This window comes from Chiroxiphia lanceolata, chromosome 5, assembly GCF_009829145.1.
Source record: "Chiroxiphia lanceolata isolate bChiLan1 chromosome 5, bChiLan1.pri, whole genome shotgun sequence".
Taxonomy (NCBI): Eukaryota; Metazoa; Chordata; class Aves; order Passeriformes; family Pipridae; genus Chiroxiphia; species Chiroxiphia lanceolata.
In genome coordinates, this window is record NC_045641.1 from 51,108,570 (window position 1) to 51,131,700 (window position 23,131).

The following is a 23,131-nucleotide window of genomic DNA, read 5'->3' on the forward strand; positions in this document are numbered from 1 at the left end:
GAGTATGTTTAACAGAGGGCACAATACCTTTGATATTTTAGGGTCTCAAGACACTCCGCAGGGTAAACACAATAAAACAGACCTGCTTGCTGTTCAAGTTAAATACACTTCCAGGAAAGGCAATTAATCAATCAGTCAGTCAGTCAATCAATCAGTTGCATTTTATCATCAACTACAGACAGCTGTTTGAGTGTAACAACCACTACTGCAACCTAGCACCTGGAAGAGTCTTTGGAACAGCTTATTCTGTGTTGGGAGTGTATCAACTGCCTTTGCTGTGAACTTGTTGTGCAATGAGATGGTTTCTCTAAACAAAAAGTAAGAAAACTAAACCTGTGTTTTTCTGATGTTTGAATATATTTTTTGGCTAGCATGTATGTTAGCTCGCAGGTGTCTTCTTACAATTAGGATCTATTTTTCTTAGGTATCACAAGAGGGCTTATTTATGACAGCAGAGTATGTAATTTAGATGGCAAGAAAGCAGAGCGAAGCATCAATCTGCACACTGTAGAAACAAAAAACAACCCGCTTCTCCACTCTGTTAGTGAGTAGAACTGGAAAAGGGCTAGTGAACAAGAGGACAGAGGTGTCAGTCAGATCCCATATAATGAATAGCTACAAGTACTGTGAGCCTGCAACTTGGAAAAAGTGATGACTGAGGACATATATGATATAGGTCTGTAAAATCACGAGTGGCAAGAAGACAAGGAATAGGGTTGGTCATCAGCATGTCTGACAGTGTAAGAACTGGGATGACTCAAGGAAATCATCAAGAAAACTATTAAAACAGCCTGACAACAGTTCTTTTTCGTACCACACGATGAACTTGGGGTTTGTTGACTCAGAACAGCGTGGAGGCCAAAAGCAGAAAAGGATTTTTAGAAAGGGACTAAGTGCATTAAGGCCAGGTCCAGAAGGAACTGCCAGTTCAGAAAGTCCATAGAATGCTAGAGTGGTGTCAGAGAAAGATCTCTGTATACAACCTTTGTATTTTATGCTTCTGTGATCACCTGTTACTGACTATTCTCAGAGACAGAATAGCAGATGAGATGGCCTTTGGTCTGATTGCACACAATTCTTCTTACGGATCAAAGCTCTCAATTTTAGCATGATTTAGAGTTTGGAAAGGTTAACTTTAAAGAAAAAAAGGCCATTTGAAAAGCTTGCATGCCTCCTCTGCTTCCTCTTTCAGCTCTCAGAGATGTGTTCCTTAATAATTCGGTTTCCATGAATGGTAAAGTACTGCTGAATTAGGAACAAACAGGATTTTCTAACAGCTACTGTAGTCTGCATTATTGCTCCCAGATTCTGCCCAGTCCCCCTTATAAGGCACTTTTCCTGATCCAGTCTGAACTGGAGTTTGAACATTCCCCTGTATTCAATTTTTCCTCTTTACTACATTCTTGCTAAATCGCTTTGTTCAACTGCTATATTTATGCTATGAAACAGTTCGGATACTAATCTGTTGGCCTCTTGTTAGGTAAACCCTTACTCCAGAGCACTCATTTCTGCATTGGTAATTGACAACAGGAATCTACAGGAAGACTCCTAGTGGACAAAGGATTGCTACACTGTCTGTAAACATCCTTATTTCACCCAGAATTTGCCACTTCGATTGGATTTAGCCTTCCAGCCAGTCAGATCAATACATTTTTGCAGTGCAGTAGAGTAAACAATGCAATACAGTGATTCCTAGTCTGTAGCTAGACAGACTGAAGTAGCAGCACAAGTAAGTCAGAAAATCTCCTGCATTTATCTGGACACAGAGCGAGCTCTGAGACCAGTCATCACAGTTGTTTTTATATGTAAAATATGTGTGCACACAGACATATGGATTAATACATTCATCACTAACCCTCATTTAAGGGACCGACCATCCAAAGTCTAAGCTTCACCCAGAAATGTGCTTTAACTGGGGGTGCCAGGTGCATCCAGGACCGTGCAGTGGTTTTACAGACCACTGCGTGAGGATATGGCTGAAGGTTCTAAATCAATTAAGAAGTTACTGTTCCAGCTTGTTCAGTCTTCAGTTCTCCAGACAATTCTTCCCCATCAAGATAACACACAGGTAGATTGTTTGTTTTTATCGCTCATAGTGGAGTTTGGATTCAGGTTACCTGGAATGAAAAGAAGTTAAAGTAAAGTTAATGTTAAGTAAATAAGATCTGGATAAAGTTTGGACTCACAGTTCACTCTCTTTATTTACTGTATGTTATGTTAGACCTACATTACTCTGTACTCTCTCGTGGCTTTTTTTCCTACTGCAGTGTAATGAAGAGACATTAAAATAAGAGCAAATGTGGAGTATACTGTGGAGAAAACTACTGGAGAAGTATTTCCAGGTTTTAGCTTGTACCCACGTTAGCCTTAGTGGTATTCTCAGGTCCAAGCTGGCACTGAAAAACAGTCTGGCCATGCCTTGGGTGGTAGGTTTTCCAAAGAGTGAGGTATAGAAAAAAAACAAAAACAAAAACAAAAAACACAAACAAACAAACAAAAAACCAACCAACCAACCAACCACAAACAAAAACCAAAACAAACAAACAAACAAAAAACCACAACACAAACAACAAGTCAGGTCATCTCATCCATTTGATACCCACACACATTTTCAGTAGATTTTTTTTTCACATTTCATTTTAAACATCTCAAGTGCCACTATTTCCACCATTGCTTTTGCAAGACAAATCCCACGGCCTCAGTTTGCTGCCTCAGTTTTTTATAATATTTTTTTCAAAGCTTACTCTATGAATTTCTTTTGCTCCCAGTATCTGTACTTTTCAATGCTTGCACTTCTCTCTGGTCTCCTTCATTACAGCCAGATGTTGGTCTGGATGCCCCAGCATATTTTTTTCAAGCACTGTACAAAAGTCTGTTCAGAGGCTTTTGCAAGTAAGGGAGCTCATCTGTGCTCTGAGCTCAGCAAAGCTTACATGACCAGGGCAGTAGGTACTGAGAGGGGCTGCCATATGGCTTGCAATCACTGAACAAGGGCAGGCCCCGCTCATGTATTTGTACAGAAGGAAGGTGTATGTGTATCTCCCAAGCAGTTGGAGCCAAATGCCACTTCTGAGTGAGAAAAGGGAGGGAAAACTACCACAGGTCATGGTGACATGCCACTGAGAAGTCTCAGCCTTACTAAGTTTAGGGAGCATTCAACCCAAGCACCACCTCTGAATTGGGCTTCAAGTGAATAATTTTTAATGTCACTCTTGTCAGTATTTGATCAATTTTGTCCTTACCTGTAGATGATGGGGAAGAGAAGAGCTCTCTCCTCTCCAACTCCTTCTCTTCACTCTCTTCCACACTCCATTTTCTTGATATTCACATGGGAGGTTGCACTGCAACCTGCCCTCACTTCTGTGGCTGCTCTGTATGCTAGTGCCTCCTCCCCACATCTCCCCTGGGCATTTCCTTCTACCTGTCCTCACTCTGATGCATTCTGCATGTTACTACTAAGTTTATCATAACTCCTATCTCTTCGCTACCCCTCTTCCCCTCCCTGTCTGTATCACGTTCAAGACCCTCGCGTTTAGTTTCAAAGGTGTCTGTGCTCCTCTGCTTAATTTGAACTCCCAACTCCTTTATTTTTCTCACTTTTTACTCTTATCTTCTAACCTTTTTCTACAGATCCCACTACAGTTAGAGCAAACACCCTCCTTGTACGTATCAAGGAAGTACATACAACGTTCCCCTCTTTCTTCCAGTTACCATCCCTCCAGGATGTCACCTTGGCTGAAAAACACTGGGGAGAACTATGCAGCTATTTCCGTAGTATTGCAGTACCCACTGTAAATACCATTTCTTATTGCAAGAAGCACCCAAAAGTGAAACACAAAATCCTGCTATTAAGGATATGCGTTCTGCAATCGTCACTCATGAGGAGTGAAGGCTGATGTATGAAGCAGCTCAGAACAGCAGACCCTTCTGAATGAGCCCACTTTGCTTTTTTCAAGGGAGAACACAAAACGAAAAGTCAGCGCCTTCCCAAGGCATACAGCTTTCAAACCTTTGCAGTATTGCCTAGAAACTGCACACAGATGTCTGTCAGTGTCTTTGCTGATCACACTCTGCCCAGCACCAGCTTAAAATTAACAAGATTCTGGTCAGGTTTAGAGCTGCTCTTGTGTTCCTGAGCAGGCAAGAGTGAAATTCAAGAGTTCTGTCAATTTGATGACGTGGTTTAAGAAAGCCTTGTAAGACGTAGCACAGTCTCCATGCAGTGTGCTAGTACAAAACCTGAGGGTGTGGATTCAGATACTTAGTTCGGGACATTACTATCTGTAGCCCTTGTATTTTCCAGACACCTAATTCTGACTTGTAGGTATCCTTTTCTAGCATGTAAATACTGCATCAGATTTTTAGCCTCCATCACAGCACACCCTTTCATCACTTCCCTTCCCAGTTCAAATTCTCTTTGTCACTATTTGCTCCTACAAGATTGAATCTGACCTTTAGCCTGCTTGAATAATGTCTTTCAACTACTCTGTGAGCTACTGGAGGTGTGGATCTGGTCTCTCTATGCATTTGCAAGGTGGGATGTGTCTCTATGGTACTACAGAATTAATAGTGACTTTGGAGGATGTGTGCATAGGAAGGCCCACGGGGCTTAAGTGTGCTGTTTAATCTTTACAAAAGGTAAGGGCAGCTATTTCAAACTGTGAAGCTCTGAATAATTGCATCCTAACCTGCCTGCATACCAAGTACCTTCTCCTTCATTTCCACTTCTTCCTTCTGTCACCCAGAGTATCACAGCATCAGTTTTTACTAGCCCTGCTCAAAGACAATTTAAACTTCTAAAACTAAGTCAGCCCTACAGTTACCCAAGAACAAAGTGCCTCCTATCTTTAGTTTGAAGCTGGAACTCTATGGAACTCTATTCCATGCCCATGTTCAGGAATTTTTTTATTAAATCCTAATGATGTATGTGCTACTGATCAAGTAACTACAGGATCTTCCAGATAACAAAATTTTTTCTGTTCCTCATAAGCCTCCATCTTGCTAATGTGCCCTCTACCATCTCTGTTCACGTGCCACTTTGGGACCATTAGACTAGAGAAGCTTTCTCTCAAGAACAGTGATTCAATTAAAAAGCAACACACAAGCAGTGATCTTCTTCCAGCCTTTTATGACACCACGTGACTGAAGTCTACTTACACCATACTTCAAAAGCTGTGGAGTCTCCTGCTGTCACCATGAACAGGCATTCTCAATTTGCATAAACCAAAAATACTAGCAAGGACTCACTGGAAAGATTTATCAGAAAAAATATGGTGGAGGAAAGGGTGGTGAGCTGGACCTCAGCACCCTCCCTGCACCTGTTCTCAGTCCTTCCTTCCCCTTTATTGAGAGGGGTGACAGCCTGCAGGAAGTAATGGTGGCAATAAATAAAACCTGAACATAATAGCATGATAGTGTCTTTGTGGAAATGGTCTAGACTGAGCATCAGACTGTCTGGCACAGATACTCTGTGTTAAAAGAAACAGGGACATTCCTGCTGCCCGGACTGTGCAATGCCCTAGAAGGGTGCAGTGCCCCACTGTTCATCTGGAGACATCAATCTCTTTCATGCCTTAATTTGGGCCTAATTTCATCACGACACTGCAGGAATGGCAGGCTGTGTGCTTTAAAACAGCTGACAGTGAGAAATGCAGGGGATCTCTGATGAAGTGCTGACAAATCAGAGATTGCACAATTCTCTACTTCTGTCACTAGAGGGTAGTGCAAGCCCTCAGGTCCATTCCTCCAAGAGGAAATGCCCATACATCTCCCTATAGGTCTTCACCGATTTTGGTTTTCCTGGCTGTGAGTAATGGGGACCACCAGCACATACTGTCTGTGCTCAAGACTGTCATTGGGACAGAGAGCCTCTTGATACCAGGGTTTACTTCTGCCTCCCCAAATGCTAAACACGCATTCTAAAATGGGTCTACTATAATCTTAAATAAATTATCCATGCCTTCTTACCATTCCACCCTTGTGTTCATTTGGCATTTTGAAGTCTGCTTCATTCAGCCAGAAATATTTCTAAGAACCTAACCAAGCACTGTTGCTGACCTTCCCCATACCCTGCTTTTCTTTTTGGTCTCAAGAGAAGTCTTTCCATTTCACGTCATGGTAAGTTTCAAGGGAATTCAGTCTCTTTATGCCTGCATTTCACATTGATCAGATCACAGAATGGTCTCTGGCCAGACAAGTTGAGGAGAAATTTTCTCCCTGCAAGTAGTTTATTTTCCTGCTGGTGCAGGATGTATCGACACCCAACACAGCTCACTGAGAGGAAGACAACCAGGCTGAATAATCCACAGATTTACTTCAAACTCACAAAATATGTTGGGGAGATAGCTATGAACCCATAAATTGGTAATAATCTTTATCATTTGTGTCTTCAACTGACTGAAGCCTTGGAAGGACTTAATGAAAATATCAATCATGTGTTAGCAAAGAAAGAAAAGTTGAGATCTAGTGATCTACTCTGTAGCATCTGTTTCCATGACCTTCTCCCCCATTTCAGAAGGTGATAAAGGAGCAAATTAAAAAGATTTTTGCACCCTTTCCTCCACTCCTTTTCCCCTCAGCTCAATATAAACACATTTTTCTCTCTTCTCCACCAGGAACTTGTCACAGTAAATACACCCAACTCTAATGAGGAAAGGAGAGGTTACACTGAAAATCTGCCTGTGCCCTGCTAGCCCCTACAATAGTGAACGTTCTCTTTGTCCCATACCCACTTGAAGTATGAGAAACATCTACATGAGAAGTACCAACTTTACAATAAGACTGCCATTAAATTGCTTTCAATTTAAATTGCCTGTATCATTTGATACAGCTTCTACTTTTTGATCTTGCTCATTTTGATACAGAGGAAATAACAGGATCTACTCACAAGTGCCTATAGTGAGTGTTTGTATCAATCAGCCAAACTCATAACAAGGGACACAAAAAGCAGAGTAAGCTGGTAAAAGGTTTTACCTGAGATGCCTCCAGTGCTCCGCACGCTAGCACGGCCAACGCTGAGCCGCTCATATTCCAGTTTCATGTTCCCAAGGTCTTCTCCTGAATGTCCTTCACTGGCAAAAGAATTGGCCTCAATGCTTGAGCCTGGAGACCGTTTGGCCTTGCGACTGAAAAGCCCACTGGCAAACCGTTTTCCTTGCTTTGAATTGGTCAGTGCATCTTCCTTCTTCACGTCACGAATAGATTCTCTGGATTTGGATTTATTTTTCAGGTCCATGTGGAGCCGGGACAGCAGTTTCTGAGGGCTCCGATTCAGCTTGTTCAAGTTCTCCAGAGGGGGATCTATTTCTGGGAACACTTGCTCCAATGTGACTAAGTCATTCAGAAACTGATTTAACCGCTTCTTTGACTCACTTGTTTCCTCCTTTTCCATGTTTCCCTGATTATCTTGCCTGTGTCGTGAAGCCCAGAGCATCATATCACCACGGGTTGCCCCTGCAACTAAACCATACTTGGGGTTGATGAACTTCCGAGCCACAGTGGAGGAATGAAAGCCTGGCTTCCCAATTCCAAGAAGGAATGGATTAGCAATACCCAGTTCCTTGTATAAATTAACTTCCTCTGAGATGGCATAGAGCTCACGAAACTCAATGTCAAACATTTCTACATGCTGTCCTGTCAAGACTAGCAGGATGTTTCTGTCGATGTGGGATGAAGTCCATGTGAAGCTAAGAGGAGGAACCAGAACCAATGTTAGAGTCGTGAGTGCATACTTGACCCAGCCCACCTAACAAAATCTAAGACACTACATGGGAATATGCATCGTTGTGCCATTTGCCCACATCCTTGGCAAGATGGGTCACAATAGATATAACATTATTGTCCTTCTTTAGGTATGCAGACCAGATCTGGAAGAAAAGACTGTAAAACTCTGAAGGACAGTTTACGCTTTTGAAAAAGCAACATTGCATCAGGAGCCTCTGGACTGAAAACCTCACTGAAGAGAACTGAGCACAGTGACTGGTGGGGAGTCCCTGCAGACTCCCACCTGATGCAGTGTGGAACTTTCTCTAGCCCACTGAAATGTTCTACCAGCATGGGTATGTTCCACTCAGAAGCAGCGTGGGCTCTATGCCACCTTCTCTGTCATCCCATTCCAGTTTCTACAGATGCCACACAGATTACAGAGGCTGGGATAAGAAAGTGTATGACATGAGAAAAATACTCTCACGCAAAGTCATGAGCCATTCTTTACATAAATGCCTTAATGCCTTAACCAAGTGTGACCCACCTGTATGATCCAGTGGCCACCTTTTCACCATCCACCATTAGGAATCGGGAGGCCAGTGTGCCTCTGATCTTCCCTGATGGCATGTAGAACCCAACTCCTGTCACAGAACGTATGCGGATATTCTAACAGGGAGGTGAAAAGAAAAAATGTCACAATAAATAGGGCAGATAATTAGAAAATTGCCAGCTCCAAGTCTTAACATGTCACTCACGTTATTTCACTACTTCTGGGACTACAGCTTATTTTGTGTAAGCCAACAGAAGGCCTACAGAAAGGAAAGCATTGTGCCATAAGACCTGCTGTCATCCCCTGTCTATGCAGGTCACTCCCCTCCCTCAGTTTATAGCCCTGACCAACAGGTCAGCCTCTTTGTAACCCAGCCTGCTGTCTTCAGCTATTCATCTGAGCCCACTGGCAAGACAATGCTGTCAAAATCAAGTAATTCTCCATCCCCAGTCCTGTGCTGTCGCTTGGAAGGCCCAGCCCAGTTTAGGGGAATGAAGAGAAAGCTCTTGAGTTACACCTGCACTCTCTCAATCCTGATCCCTATTCCACAGCACTTGTGAGCTCTTCTCCAGATTATAGTAGCAGAACCACAAAGCCAAGGAACTCCACAACACCTGTGCAGCACAAAGGACACAGTTACTTGGAAGGTAATGTATGAGACAGGTCTGCATCAGGTTATTTTTGTGCTTGTGTTCCGATTCCCAACCACACATGGTTTGACAAAACTGACCAAATTAGAAGAATGGACAATTAATTATTAGAGAGGAGGAAACAATTCAATTGCTCAAAAGATAGATGTTTCCTAACAAAAGGAGAACCTTTATAATTTTGCTAAGAACCCCAAATAGTTATGGTGTCCACCCAGCTCCACTGTTGTTCAACAGAGAGTGAAAAACATAGAAATTTTTTTGAACAAAAGGAGTAGGATGAGTGTCTCTACCAATGTCCTGAATAGGTCAGCAGAAAAGAATTCTGCTTCAAGAAGAGGAAGGAAAAACTTTTCATAAAATGAACAGAAGTAATTAGAAAAAGAATACCTCTCCCCAAACCTCACATCTCATACCCTTTGGCCAGCAAACCTACAATTAATAAAATAGACCACTACCAAACACAGAAAAAACACAAAAGTTAAGGTTACATGATTTTCAACAATAGATGTTTGCCCACACACACTAAAAGGACACATAAGCACATTGGACTGAGTGTTACTCTGCTCATGGGTCCTGGCTGTGTGAGGCTGAGTTGCCAAACTAACATGAAACATCCTCCCTTCCCCCCCCCCCCAAACCCAAAAGCATTTATTGTAAGTTTGGAGCAAATAATCTTGTTACTCTGATACACAAATCTAGACGGTTTTCTTCACTCCACCATCTGTTTCTGTAAGGATTCTTCAACAATGAAAATTCAAAAGGTACTGTGAACTGGAGTCATAAATCCAGGGTTGGGAGTCAGTGTAATCACAGTTCTGACACTATTCCCTGGGATGTTCTGGCAAAGTCAATTCACGTTTGCCTCATTCTTCTCTCATCTGCAGAGCAGAAGAATCAGGAGGATTTGGCTAATGCTAGCACAGCCTCAGATCCCAGAAAGAGCTAAATCCTATTATTATAAACCTCACTGACAGCTTAAATATTGATAGGCCATAGAAATCAGCATGCAGGAATGAGTGACTATAAGAATGCAGATTTCTTTCAAAAGCCATTTTTTCGAATATAGCTCTTACCTTTTCAATCTGCTCCTATTTCTCCCACTAAAATACAGCAGTTGCAATACAAATTCTGACTAACAGTAACTGATGATACTACTGCTTTGCATTCATCTACTGCTTGATCTGTCTGGAGTCCTGTGTGGGCATTAGCTAATTAATGCTCCCAACACTGCTGAAAGTATTATTACCCTGTTTTAAAGATGAGGAGCCTAAGAGAGAAAAAGATGAAGTGACTTGCCCGAGGCCTACCAGTGAGTCATATGTGTGGGATGCTGAATGCAGGTTGGGTAGAGCACAAGAGAAGGGGTGCCCTTTCCAGTACTTAAAATAACATTTGCAGTTGACTGGCTGATCACCTGAGATATTTTTTTTCCTTGCTGATTAATGTTAGATGTGGGATTTGCCAAATCATGGAGTATCAACTGCAAGTGAAAAGAAGGACCTCATTCTTCAAATCAGTCAACAGCTCTGACATGACATGTACCTTTGTGAATCAAGAATTATAAGCCTATGTGAGCAGAAAGTTTCTTAGCATCTAACAAGAGTGGATTTTATTGTGTTTGTACATTCTATCACCTTCTTTCAGTGGAAAGAGAGCACACTTGAATTTCTGTGGTAACTGAGCTGTACATAACACTTAGAAAGGCACAGAGGGGATAGAACTGAACAGCTGAACACGTAAACCTCCTTGAACGAAGTAGGTACAGGAGCGCATAAATACATCTTGAAATGCAGAAAACAAGCACAAAGTCATATAAACATCAAGTCACTTAACAGGTTATTTGTATAATGTTTTCTGCCTTCAAGCATCTTGGAGCATTTGTAGACTGCGATATCAAGCTGTGCAGAGGAAGATCGAGCCTGGGTTCATGCACCAAAGGCTGCACAATAATAGAAGAGGAAAGACAAATATAAATGAGGTGATATTGCAGGCATTTTTGGGCCACTAGTGTTACAGCAGTAACAAATATTTTGGGTAGAGGACCAGTTAGCTCACTAGATAGAAGTGACCCCTCCAGATCTCTACTCTTGCAGAAGCCTGATTAAGGTTTGTTTTGGCTTATGGAAGCTGCAGTCTGCATTAAATTTCCACATTTCCTTTACACACACTTGCATCACTCCTCATCAGAAGCAGTGACTAACATCTCCCTGGCTCCAACTTAATACAGACTGGTAACAGTCAAGCCTGACTGAACATCCTAATACAAACAGTGAAGGAATTGGTCTTTCTTGCTTTATTGTGACACACTTTTAAACCTCACCCTGAACCCACAGAAAGCTAAATTAGACACAGTTTATAAAGTCAGTAATGCTGTGACTGACACTTGGTTGTCACTTGACAGACCTGGGCAGTAGCGCTCACAAACTGGGGTTGAGCAGGGGGGAGACACAAGAGAGACCCTAAAGGAAGGTGGTGTAAGTGCTTCCACCGGGGAATCCTGTGTGTACCTTCCCTCTTAGAACAACTGCTGATATATATACATAAATATATATATTGCAAAACAGGTGGGGATCTCTATTTCAAGTTAGGATGGATGGCCTCTATAAACTAACAGAGGTGAAACAGATTAAGGAGAGGCAACAGACAAAAGCAGTAGCTGAGAGATGACAGCGACTCAACAGTCCCTCATATTCTCTGTTTTTCAAAATGTGGAGATCCCCGTTTTGCTGTCCCTGTGAAATTCAGATCCTTTCAGTCAATAAAATCTCTTGGGGTACCTCCTGTCCTTTGTTTCACCTGAGTGTCCTACTGCTTCACTTGACCACAGGGCTGAGGGGGAGGCACCAGACGCCCATTATTTCTCCCTTTAAATCCTAGATGGAGGTACCACAGAAGGGGGGAAATGAGAGAGATGGGATTCCTACGGACAAGACCACAGTAATGGCAGTACAGGATTTTTTCTTATTTATGGTCTGCAAGAATATAATTTCTAATGATCAGACCTCCAGGTCAGAGAGATGGATGGCAGCAATTCATCTTACATAGGGACACAAAAGCAACCACAATCTGAAAGCATACATCAAGTAGTGCTAGGAAATACTGTGGATTTATTCTACGTGTTTGCCCTGAACAGTTTTGGAAAAGGCATGCTTATTGACAAAGTAGTGTAACTTGCAAGTGTTCAAGTAGAAGGGGATGGAACGTGGTTAGCTGCAACCTGGCCTACCAAGATCATTACTGGGTATTATTTATTTGTGTCTTGGTAAAAAGAAGGCCTTGTAAGCTCCCATTTTCGGGAGGTCACAAGCAGACTAGAAGAATTCTGTAACAGATAATTAAAAAACCAACAGCACTGCATCACATCACATTCAGCTTCTCTCTCATCTGAGCTAGGAATCAATGAAGGAAATGAAATTCTGAAAGTTTCTTAGGCAGAAACTTTTCAGACTTCCTAGAGTGAGGGGAGAAACTCCTTACATGCTTGGAAAATGAATGTAAAAAATAACACACAGGTGAACTTCCTGCAAGTTAGTAATCCCCTGGGCTTGTCTGGAACTCTAGGAGAACTCCCTGTCTTTGGGAGTGTCTGTTACTGTGGTCTTGGTTAACAGAAGGATGGGGAGAAAAAGCACTTATCTAAAAACTGGGGAGAGCATTAACCCTCAGGTCAAAAAAAAAAAAAAAAAGGAATTTTCTGGAGGGGTTATGAATTTTGTATCTATGAGAACTCTGATTCACTGTGATCTCCGAAGAACACTCTTGTGTCAAATATAACAGAAGTCTGGCAAATCATGTCCTGTAGGCTCAGGAAGCCATATGACTCATACCACACAGGACATGCTCTTACTAACAACCCCTGAACGTGCTGATGGTTGAATTTAAATGCATTCCTAGTGAACTCTGGCCTTCAGACAAAAATTGAGGTTTTCTCATTTCATGCCTGGAGTTGGTAAAGAACTTTTTGCAGAGTCAGGTACTGTCTTCCTACAGCAGTTTCCCCCCTTGAGACTGTCAGCAGATCATGATACCTTGCCATCTCACAGTAATACAATAGCCAGGAATTTTTTGAAGATGCCCAGCACTTTACACATACAAAGGGCAAAATCCAATGTTAAGAGTATATCTCCCTGTATTAGAACTATTGAAGTATTCACTCTGCATTGGATGAACTGGCAATGGAACCAAAAGAGCAGGAATCACAGAACAATATGAGTATCTGGTAGTGACAGAAGAGAGAATAAAAGCGTTGTGACCCTGCAGCCCATGGTAGTGTGTCATCTCTCTCCCAATGGGATCAGAACTTACCTCTAAACCTTAAAGTTATATCCCACATGGCTGCAACTTTCTGAGAAAAAAGCCATCCTCTATATCTTGCACAAGCATTCCAAAGGAAAGGTGGGAAGAATGGCAGGAAAGAAGAGCATGCAATTCCTTTGATGGCAAACTGTATTTCACGGGTGAAAATCTTTTAGAAGGAACCAAAACAGTAACACAAAAAGACTCTGTAAGGAGATAATGTTTTACCTGTAGAAGAAACTCACATCAAAGCAGTTGTCAGGAGAAAGACATGTCATAGATAAGAAATGGGTGAATGACAGAGTTTACTGCACTACAGTTCTCATTCTTCCTCAGCAATTCCAACATCCTCCATGATCAAATAATATGGGACAAAATAATTCTGCCTGAAGAAGACCAGAGGTTCTTTCTTGCTTTAAATCTAGCTCTTCAATATTTGGCATGTTACATCAATGAGGTAGGGCTGGGGGCAGTCCTCAAGGAAGCCTTAACCTTGCTTGAGCTTCCCTGCATATCTAAACTCTGTTGTCAGGTGAATCACTATATGACGGTTTCTGCTACCCTGACCCAAGCAGCAGCATATAAGATATATCCAAAGCAGCCATGGGTAGGATTCCAAGAGAGCATATTCCTTGAGAGGCAAATGACATGTTTCCCTTTTCCAGGAAGAATCTTCTTAGTCCTTCCATAGTACCATATACAGGAATTAGCTGCATTGGCCTTAACAAGATTAGCAAAACCCTCAGCTATACTGGAAAGGGAATAGAACAATCTTAAGGGGAATTTTAGATACAGTATGAGATAGCTGGGAAAAGAGGGGGAAAGTTGAAGGGCAGCATTCTGTGGGCTGGAGCTCTGCAGAAGACTGAACAACTAGGTCAAAGGACATTAGAAACTTCTTCTCAGTAGACTTTCTTTAGCTCAGCTTGTATTTGTACTTTTTTTAGCTGATGGAATCTAATGCAAAATGTAGCAAAGGCTGCTGTGAGAGAAGGGAACCACAGAGGGACACAGAAGAGTTTTCTCCTGCTTTTGATGGCATCAGTTTCAAACTCTGTCTCTTTGGAAAGGATCATAGAAATACACTGCTGCAGGACCTAGGCACTGCTGTAGCATGTCACTGTGATGATTGGTTTAGGAGTGTAAAGTCTGTGTAGACACCTATGGAGAAAGAGATAAGAGGAAGAGCAGAAGACAACCGCTTACTGTTTAGAGACTGAGAAGGCAGACAAAAAAGGAACTCACCTCTCCAATAGCATCACAACTTTTTCTAAAATGCCAGGGCATCTTTTCATTCACTCTATCCAGGAGTTAAAATATGCAGTACTGAAGACATCATTCCTGCACGTGATGACATGACGAGAAAAGTACTGGGAAACAGGTACCAGAGCAAATGGAACTACTGCTGAGATTTCTCAATTATGTACCAAAGAGACTCGAGCCTAGGCCACGGAATACCCCTGACACTTGAAACAGGTCTGTTATAACGATGTCTGTGTCTTGCTTTCAAAGACACCAGAGGAAAGAAATTTCCATCTCCGATTTGGAGAAAGATGAGAAAGCTTGTCAGCTGGATGGCTTTTTTGATGAAACTCAGAGCAGAGTGGTAGTTCACAGTTCATTCAGATTTAAGACGGTTCTCTTAAAATACTGAGAACAGTTGGATCACAAAGAAGGGCGAGTCTGGCATCCCAGAGCTTTTGTCCAACTTAGCAACTTTTTCAGCAACTTATTTGGAATAAGCTTGTAGTAGTGACAGCGATTAAAAACACATGGAAAAAAGGAATACAATACTAACTAGAAACACACAAAGGATTTCAGTCTGTATGTAATGGAGTGAGATCCCTCTGAGGAGTGAGATCCCTTCTGCCAGCCAACCTAGACTGACTACACTGCTGTGCTGCATGCACTATATGAAGGTTTATTCTGATATGGGGCTAGGCAGCAGCTATGCCCCTCAATCCCTTAAGTTCTCATGCAAAGGAGGGCTACAAGCTCATTCACTCCAAGATGATCACTGCTGGAGAGGAAAGTCTTGATTTCACAGAGGATGTGTGTCCTATAACTGGGATCCATGCAGTCATCTCAAAGAGCTACTGTGAGCTGTAGTTTGAATCTTCACACAGAAGACCCACAGGAATTTCCTCCAATAACTTTCTTCCCAAACAGGAATTTTTAGGTCACAAGAGCCAAGAAACTACCTAAATCCCTGTCTTAGGTGAAAGACAAAAAAATCCAGATCTTTCCTTTTTCTTTCCTTCTGTATTATCAAGCCACTCTCTTATCCCTCTGTGTTCCATCAAACCCTGCCTAAGAGCTGTGATATGACTTTAGGGAAGAAGAGGTGTGTTTGCCTGTCCAAGTGAGTTCCAAGATTCATTACATGAATCAATGGAAAAGGCCATTGATCTGCAGGAGACAATAGTTCAGTATTGAATATCTTACCCGGATTTGCAAGCCACTGAGGTCAAGACATCTGCACATTTCCAGGAAAAACTTCACACCCTCCTCATCTAGGATTATATAGACTGGGATCCAGCGCTTATATGCTGCATCAACGATATCGCGGAAGATGTCCCGGTCTGTAAATACATCCATGACCACTGCAATAATCTGGAAACAAGATGACAGTAGACAGAAAACTGAATAAAATATTAGGAACTGAAAGGGAGGCCCCATCACACTGGTGCAAAATAAAGGAGAGCACTGATGCCAGATTACAGAGGAGAAGGATATAGGGCAGATGGAAGTACAGGGATGTACATGTCCAAGCACTACCAATAATCTTAAAATTTTCTTGCTTGCCTCCTGACACACTTTGGAAGGAACTTAATAATGAGAGTTCTCCTTCTTCTTGGGGAAAATTACTTATTTCAGCAGCCTGAGGAATGCCGAAGCCAAATGCCTAGTTTTTCCTTTGTAAGGATCCACTTAAACAAAGGAGAACGCTGAAAATAGATTGAAAAAGAAGACTGAAAACACAACTCTAACATTTAACTTGAAGGTGTGTAATGGAAGAATGAATGTGCAGAGGAATCAGGGCCTGAATCCTCAGCCCCGGTGCATAGTGCAAACAACAAGAATTCTATTTCCCTTTTTTCTCCCAATTCCCTGTGAGAAGTCTGCTCTCAGGGCTGGCTTCCCAAGGAATGATTTATGGAGTTCAAACATAAACACCTCATATTTCTCAGGAAGGGACTGGAGTGTGTTCAAGATTTAGAGGCAAAATGATCGTTCCCTCTCTTCACATGCAATGTTTTTCTGGTATAAAACTCATCCCTCTTTCTGGGCATAGATTTTATGTAAAACAAAATGGTTTAGCTGACGTGAGAGACAAGCCTGAACATTCATAAGATGAGTAACAACAAAACCAAGAAGGTTACGGGCAGCTTTAATGCTGATCTTACATGTTTTGTCTCCCTTTCTGTATCTTTTATACCATTAGAAATACCAATTAATTTTTCTGCCTGAAATAGTTATTCTTCCCAACATCTGAAAGGTTATGAGTGAAGGAAACTACTGTTTTCCTAGTCCCTCAGTGAAACATCAACTTGCCAGGTCAGAGCTCTCATGCTGACAGTATGCTGGGAATAGAGTTGAATAAATTTTAATTTCCCAGGTGCTGGGGGTCACAGTAATGAACCAAGCAGTGCTGGAAACGGCATGTACAGGTGTGAATGGAGATAAATACTGGATCAAACTGTAGGATTTTCTTCTCTTGATATTTGGAAGAGGTGCAGCTCAAGCTGCAGGAGCCCCCTAAGGAAGGGTGAATAATTCTCCACAGAGACTTCTTTTCTTTTTTGAAAAATGTTCTTGAACAAATGGCTTCTGGGCAAGTGATGCCACAGTAAACATCCCCCACTGTGTTTGCCGAGTCTCTGCTTGTATGGCCAACAAGTAATACATCTGCTCCATCAGGCTCCTTCTGTCAACAGTGCTTAAACAAGCTTTTCTATGTTTAAAAAAAAAAGAGCTGACATTGTGTTTATGCTCATCATTAACATATGAGTTCCTGATACAGGTGAACTCTGGTGGAGCTACATCATACTAAGTCCCTCAGTAACTTCTGCTAGGCAGAGCTGCGTGTCCAGTCCTGCCTTGGTTCTCACTTCCCAGCAAGATGCAGGGAATGTTACCAGAACCTCTAAAAATCAAAAAACAGCGACCTTGTGCCACTTTATTCCTGAACAACCCATATACAGGCAAATTATAATTAAAGGCATGAAGAGTTCATGCATTAACTCAGGCCTGCTATGCTCCCTCTCCCCTCCACACATTGTAGAATGGATGTAGTTATTTAGGAACAAGAATGCCTGATAATATTCATTTGAAGTAAGAACATCTGCATCAACATCAAGAATGGATAGCAAAAGTGTGAATTTGTTTTCTTCCCATCCCCTCCATTTGCAATGAGTCTAATGGCTGCAGAACCTACCCCACGTGCTGGACAAACCACTCATTGTTACTATTTGCTTTGCAATATGAACGGATGGTTCCTTCCAAGCTGTGGGGCCCTGGGCCAGTTCAGGCTAAACTGACTGTGGACCATGAAAACAGCAGTCCTGTACAAAAAACAGATAAGCTGCCTTGCAGATGGGACTTCCAAGCCAGCAAATGTGCTGTGGGCGATGCCTGTTGTTATGTTCACTTTCTCAAACCCCTGTCACAGCTGGTGATCTGTCAGGATCACCTAGGAACGTTCTCAAGTACAAGTCAGAGCATGAGTGTCTACCCCTGCAAGAGGTTTTCCCCATTTCTCTACCTATCCTATGGATAACAAACTTATCTGTAGGGCCCATAGGTGTGCCTAGCTCTTCACAGGAATTTAAAGATTGGCAAGTTAATGCTTGCCAATCTCATTGCAGCACGGTATCTTAATTAACGTATGTTTGTAAAACACTGATGATAAGCCACCCACAGACGTGGCACATATTACTAGTATCTGTTTAGACCCCCTTCGAAAAAACCAAACCCAACAAACCCCCACTGTCATCATCTGCTGATTGAAAAGCTGCTACCTGGAGCCTGGTTTTTACCAGGGCCAGCTCAGCTGAACACAATAGGCATAGTTATCTATGAAAAGGACCATTAAACACTCAAATGGCTGTTAAACATGAAACCAGCTTTGGGCTGGGAGGGGCACAGTTTGTCCAGTCAGTGAAAAAATAAAAATCTACAAAGGACTTAATTACTTCTAGGTGCCAGGCACAGCTACTGAAAAAAAACCAACAAACTTTCCCAGTTCTTGCATGGTCTGTAGAGGCATTTGTAGCAGTGCAGAGGATGTGAAGTTGCACTAAATCGGAGTGTAAGGATTTTACAGCTTCTGGGTCTTCTAAATGACTGACCACACCAGCCACTGAACAGTATTACAGGGTGTGCATGACTTTTCTGAGCAGGGAGCTGAGGAGATCAGACACCAGAGCAGTGTCTCTATGGAAAGTTTGCTGTGTTTCCCAGCAGACTTGGTTTTAACAAGTTTGCAAAAGTTGTGTGTATAGTGTGTGCTGGCAGAGGGGAGCAGGTGGAGGAGGAAATAACTGCTGAATTAGAATGCAGAAAAACCAGAAAGCAGCAAAACTAAGCGCAGAAATGAAGTTTCTTACACTGTTTACTCCTTTCCCCATGGGGCTTGTCAGCTCTGAAGGGGATCTTTTCCTGGGCGCTCTTCCCTGGAAACTTCACCCACATCCAGGGTGGGTGATGAAAAACCTCATCATTGCCTTTACCTATTCAATGCAAGCTCCTGTTGCATCATGGCTGGCTTGTTTTCTTGCCAGAGGTGTCCTTGTCACTAACAAGTCATTTCCAGACAAAGACAAATAGGAGGAACAGCCGCGTATTGTCTGGACTCTGGCTACTTGCAGTCCAGGCTGGATGGTATTTGAGACCACAACAAATAAACCCGAAAAACACCACCCCATAAACAAACGCACTGCCCTGTGCTCAAGTAAGGATACCTGCACACACAGGAGAAGTGGCTGTAACAGAATCACGACCTGCCTTCTTCTGAACCTGGGAATGAGACCAGGACAGGACAAAGCGAAACACAGGTAGAGAACCCCAAGTATGTGGGAGCGGAGTGCGGTGTGAAGGGGTTTAACCCCATCCCAGGCATCGGCTTTAGCAAAGCGTAACATGACTGGCAACAAGCCGCAGGGAAAGCCCTGCCTGGTGGGTGCCGACCAACTGGATGGCCAACACGCTCCTCCTTTGGATTGAGAGCCTCTCCTGCCTTCCACCCACATCCCGAGCCAGGCCCTCCGCCCGCCTGCCCCCGGCCGAGGCGTGAAGGCGGGCAGGGGTGGCCCGTCGAGGCCGGGCCGTACCTTCTGCGCCTGCTGGATCATCTCCCGCACCACCTCCTTCAGGTGCGGCGCGCTCTCCTCCTTGCGGGGGTGCGTGAAGAGAGACACCCGGCTGATACCCCGGTAGAAGGTCTTGTCGGTCCAGCCCAAGTCCAACGGGGGCACCTCCGTGTCCGAGCACTCGGGCCAGTAGGCCAGCGACAGGGTCTCGCCGCCGGGCCCCCGCGCCACCTTGCCGCCCTCCCGGGGGTCGTCGTACCCCCGCCATCCGCCCCGCAGGTCCTGCAGCTCCCGGCTGGAGAGGAAGTCGCGGAGCTGCTCCTTCCTCAGCGCCTCCCGATACGCCGCCTCGCCGCGGGTCACCAGCGCCTCCAGGGCTCGGCGCTGCTCCTCGCTGTAGTAGAAGCGAGCCTGGGCCTCCGTCACCTTCTCGTTGACGTGCAGCTCGTCCAGCAGGAGCACCTGGGACTCCGCCATGCCGCCGGCACCCCCAGCGCAGCGCCGGCCGCGAGGGAAGCAAAGAGGCTGCGGCAGGAGGGAGAGGCAGGGCCGGGACCGCCTCACCTGGCCTGCCCGAGCCCGCCCCGACGGGTGGGGCGGCCGCTCCCCCGGGCCCTGGGGACACGGCTGTCCCCACCGTCCTGCCCCTCTCCCACACCCCGGCCTCTGCGGACGGGGAGCACAAGTTGGGGAGAGAACCGTTTCTGGGAAAAGAAGAACAACTTGACCTAAGGGATGCAGAATGCGATGAAGGGGAACAATGGGATAAAGGGAAGAGACTGGTTATGTGTCAGCCCACACCAACTTGGGGCGGATGTGGGTTAGAAATCTTTAACTAACTTGAGAAATTGTGTCCTATGAGTGAACTTAGTGCATTAAAATGAGAAAACTACACCTCCAAGGGAAGACCTTCACCCACTGAACACATGAATTCAAAATGCCCTGTACCTTTAAACGGAGGGCAGGGAAAGTGAAGGCAATAGCAGCTTAGACAGGTAGTGATGTAGATTCATTATGCAAATGTTACCTGAATAAAATTGTATAAATATACTTGTATATGTATACATATACATTGTATATGTATGTATAAATATGCTTGCTAGCTTTGTAGGTTTGCCGCTTAGCACCCATCTCTGCTCAGACATGAAATAAAAGCAAGTATCACTATTCTGTGTGTGGATCAGCTTCCACACTGGGTGAAAGAACACAGATTTAGGACAACACAGTGGCATGGCCAGCACCGGCGTCCCCAACTGCAGTGCTCGGAGGAGAACCAGGCCTGGGCCACAGGTGTATTTTGGGGTGCAAATGCAAAAGTCTATTGAAGACCTTTTTTCCTCCCTTTTTCACACTTGGCAGCCACCTGTGGGGTGCTCATGAGGAAAGGGGGGGATGTGAGCGGGGCCAGGGAGATGGGCAGAGCAAGCCATGGCCCATCGGCTGCAGTGGGCTGCTAGCTGGCCCTCCCCAAATCCACTGGCAGCTCAGTGATTCCAGAAAAGCAGGCAGCGTGGGTACCCAGCTTACAGAGGGGAAGATGACAGAGCGATGTGCCTGAGGCCGCCCAGCAGGCTGGTGTCAGAGCTGGGAATAAAACAGCCTTGCTTCCAGTCTCTGGCTGGGAGTCCATGAATAAATACCCCCAGCTCCACACATGCATCCCAGCTGAGAGACCAGGGGCCGTAATGTTAAATTATGATTTTTGTGAGGTATGTGATCGTTGCTAGGGACCCTAATCAAGATTCAGGTCCCACTGTGGTTTGCAGTACATACACAACGGATAAAAAGCAGTGCTTTCCCATTGCAGCCCAGGGATGGAGCTGGCAGGGAATGAGCAAGGAAACAAGGATAAAGGCAAAGGCAGTGGTGAAATACAAACATTCAGAGGCATTTGCAATGCTTTAAATGTGTGATTAGCCCTAAGTGCTCACATGCCCAAAAATTGTAGGGACAGAGCCACTGGAGCTGCTCTTTGTCTCCTCTCCCTAAGCAATCACCTGCCCCCAGTGCCTTACTTTATAAAACCAAGGATAAGGTGGGGCACCATGGCTCTTTCTGTACTGTTCCTCTCCTTTAGGTAAAAAGGAGAATTTTAGTATTCCAGACTGTTATCAATAGCTTTTCCTAGCATGAAATTCACTTAAAATTTGAAATTGCACTTTGCAGAGGTCTACTCCTCTGCCTATCAAGTCCTTTTTAAAAATTAGTTTCCATATAGGTTCTTTTAGCCTGATTTCTGATGGAAATGAGATTTATGTGGTCATGGTGTCTGCATCTGTCTGCCTGTCTGTCCTTTTCTCTAATAATTTTTGAGCCCACTATCTGATCTTGAACAAGTTTGGCAGAAGTGTAATTACATCCCTACAGATTTTGTGAAAATAACCAGCCTGATAGCAAATAAAGGCTCTATCACAATCCCCAACAGGGTAAGTTACAACGTGGGTTCATGTCTTATTATATTTCAGATATTCCATAAAAGTGAGAATGCTAATAAGTGCCTGATCTGTAGGAAGAGCTTAAAATTAATTTTATGCCATCTTAGACATCCTAGTCAATCAACCACAATGTACAAACACACAGGAGATGAGGCTGTGTTAGTTCCAGTGCTCACTAAACTACTTGTTGGTTGTGTTTTTTCTGTACCAGAGGCTGCCATCAGCTCTGCTATTTCATGTGGGGCTAAATAAAATCTCTCTAATCCTAGGTGCTCTTCTCATTCGTAGCTGTACAATCATTTGTGTTCAACTAAGACTCCCACATGAAAGCAACAGTAGGTTCACAAATATACGTATAGTTTTATATTTAAAAGCAAGGGAGCATTTTCCACATCCAAGTAAAGGCAGTAGAGATTTGTTTTCAGCTTATTGTGATGAAATGTTTGGCCCCCATGTCTCACTCTGGAAGACAAAGTGTTGTCTGTGTGTTGATATGATAAATAGGGGCAAGGAGTTTTGAAAAGCTGAGGGAGACCCTTTCCCAATGCAAACATGCGTCCCATCTCATCCCCCTTCCCCATTCTGACAGCAATACATTCCAACCAAATCTATTTCTTATATGGAGTTTTTATAATGTCTGATGATTCAGTTCCTTTTGATGAACCCTGACCCTCAACCCTGTGAGCCTCAACTTACAGGGTGGTAAAAGGGCTGTGCAAACAAACTACCCTCTCTGTCACAAAGTTAACCCTTTGTGACTGGACAAAAAGGAACTTGGCAGGCAGGGTGCAAGGAAAGACTCATGCCTGGCCCTGCCCCTCTGGGATAGAGAAGTGAATTCCAGTTTCCACTCTAAAAGAGTCATAATTGTTTGAACTCAGGTTTTCCTCTCTGCCCTTAGCACTGGCTCTAAGAGAAACAAGAAGGCAGAAGGCTACCTCTGAATTGGGCTGAGGCAGCTGCAAATCCACAAAGGACTGCACTGTCTGTTCTTGGATTTGTTTTGTTCCTGGGGATTACTTGCTGGAGGGGCTTCCTGTGCATAGGAAGGGTGGGGCCTCTTTACTTTTCACCTTTGTTTGGGTGTCATCCCAGCCAAGTCCTGGTTAAGGTCTTGCTTACTTTTCTGGTCTGGTCCAAAATGCTTTCCTAAGGATGTAAACTAACCTATCAGGAAATATTACC

General features: G+C 43.7%; 1 protein-coding gene across 1 annotated transcript; it reads right to left on the reverse strand.

Moving 5' to 3' along the window:
• Positions 1 to 1,154: 1,154 nt before the first annotated feature.
• Positions 1,155 to 20,003, reverse strand: FAM83F (family with sequence similarity 83 member F). The gene is made up of 5 exons (XM_032688652.1): positions 19,533 to 20,003; positions 15,646 to 15,813; positions 8,249 to 8,370; positions 6,973 to 7,685; positions 1,155 to 2,117 (listed from the first exon to the last, which is right to left on the reverse strand). Exons 1-5 carry the CDS (start codon positions 19,986 to 19,988, stop codon positions 2,053 to 2,055), a joined length of 1,524 nt encoding a protein of 507 aa, XP_032544543.1. The 5' UTR covers positions 19,989 to 20,003; the 3' UTR covers positions 1,155 to 2,052.
• Between the last annotated feature and the right edge of the window lie 3,128 nt (positions 20,004 to 23,131).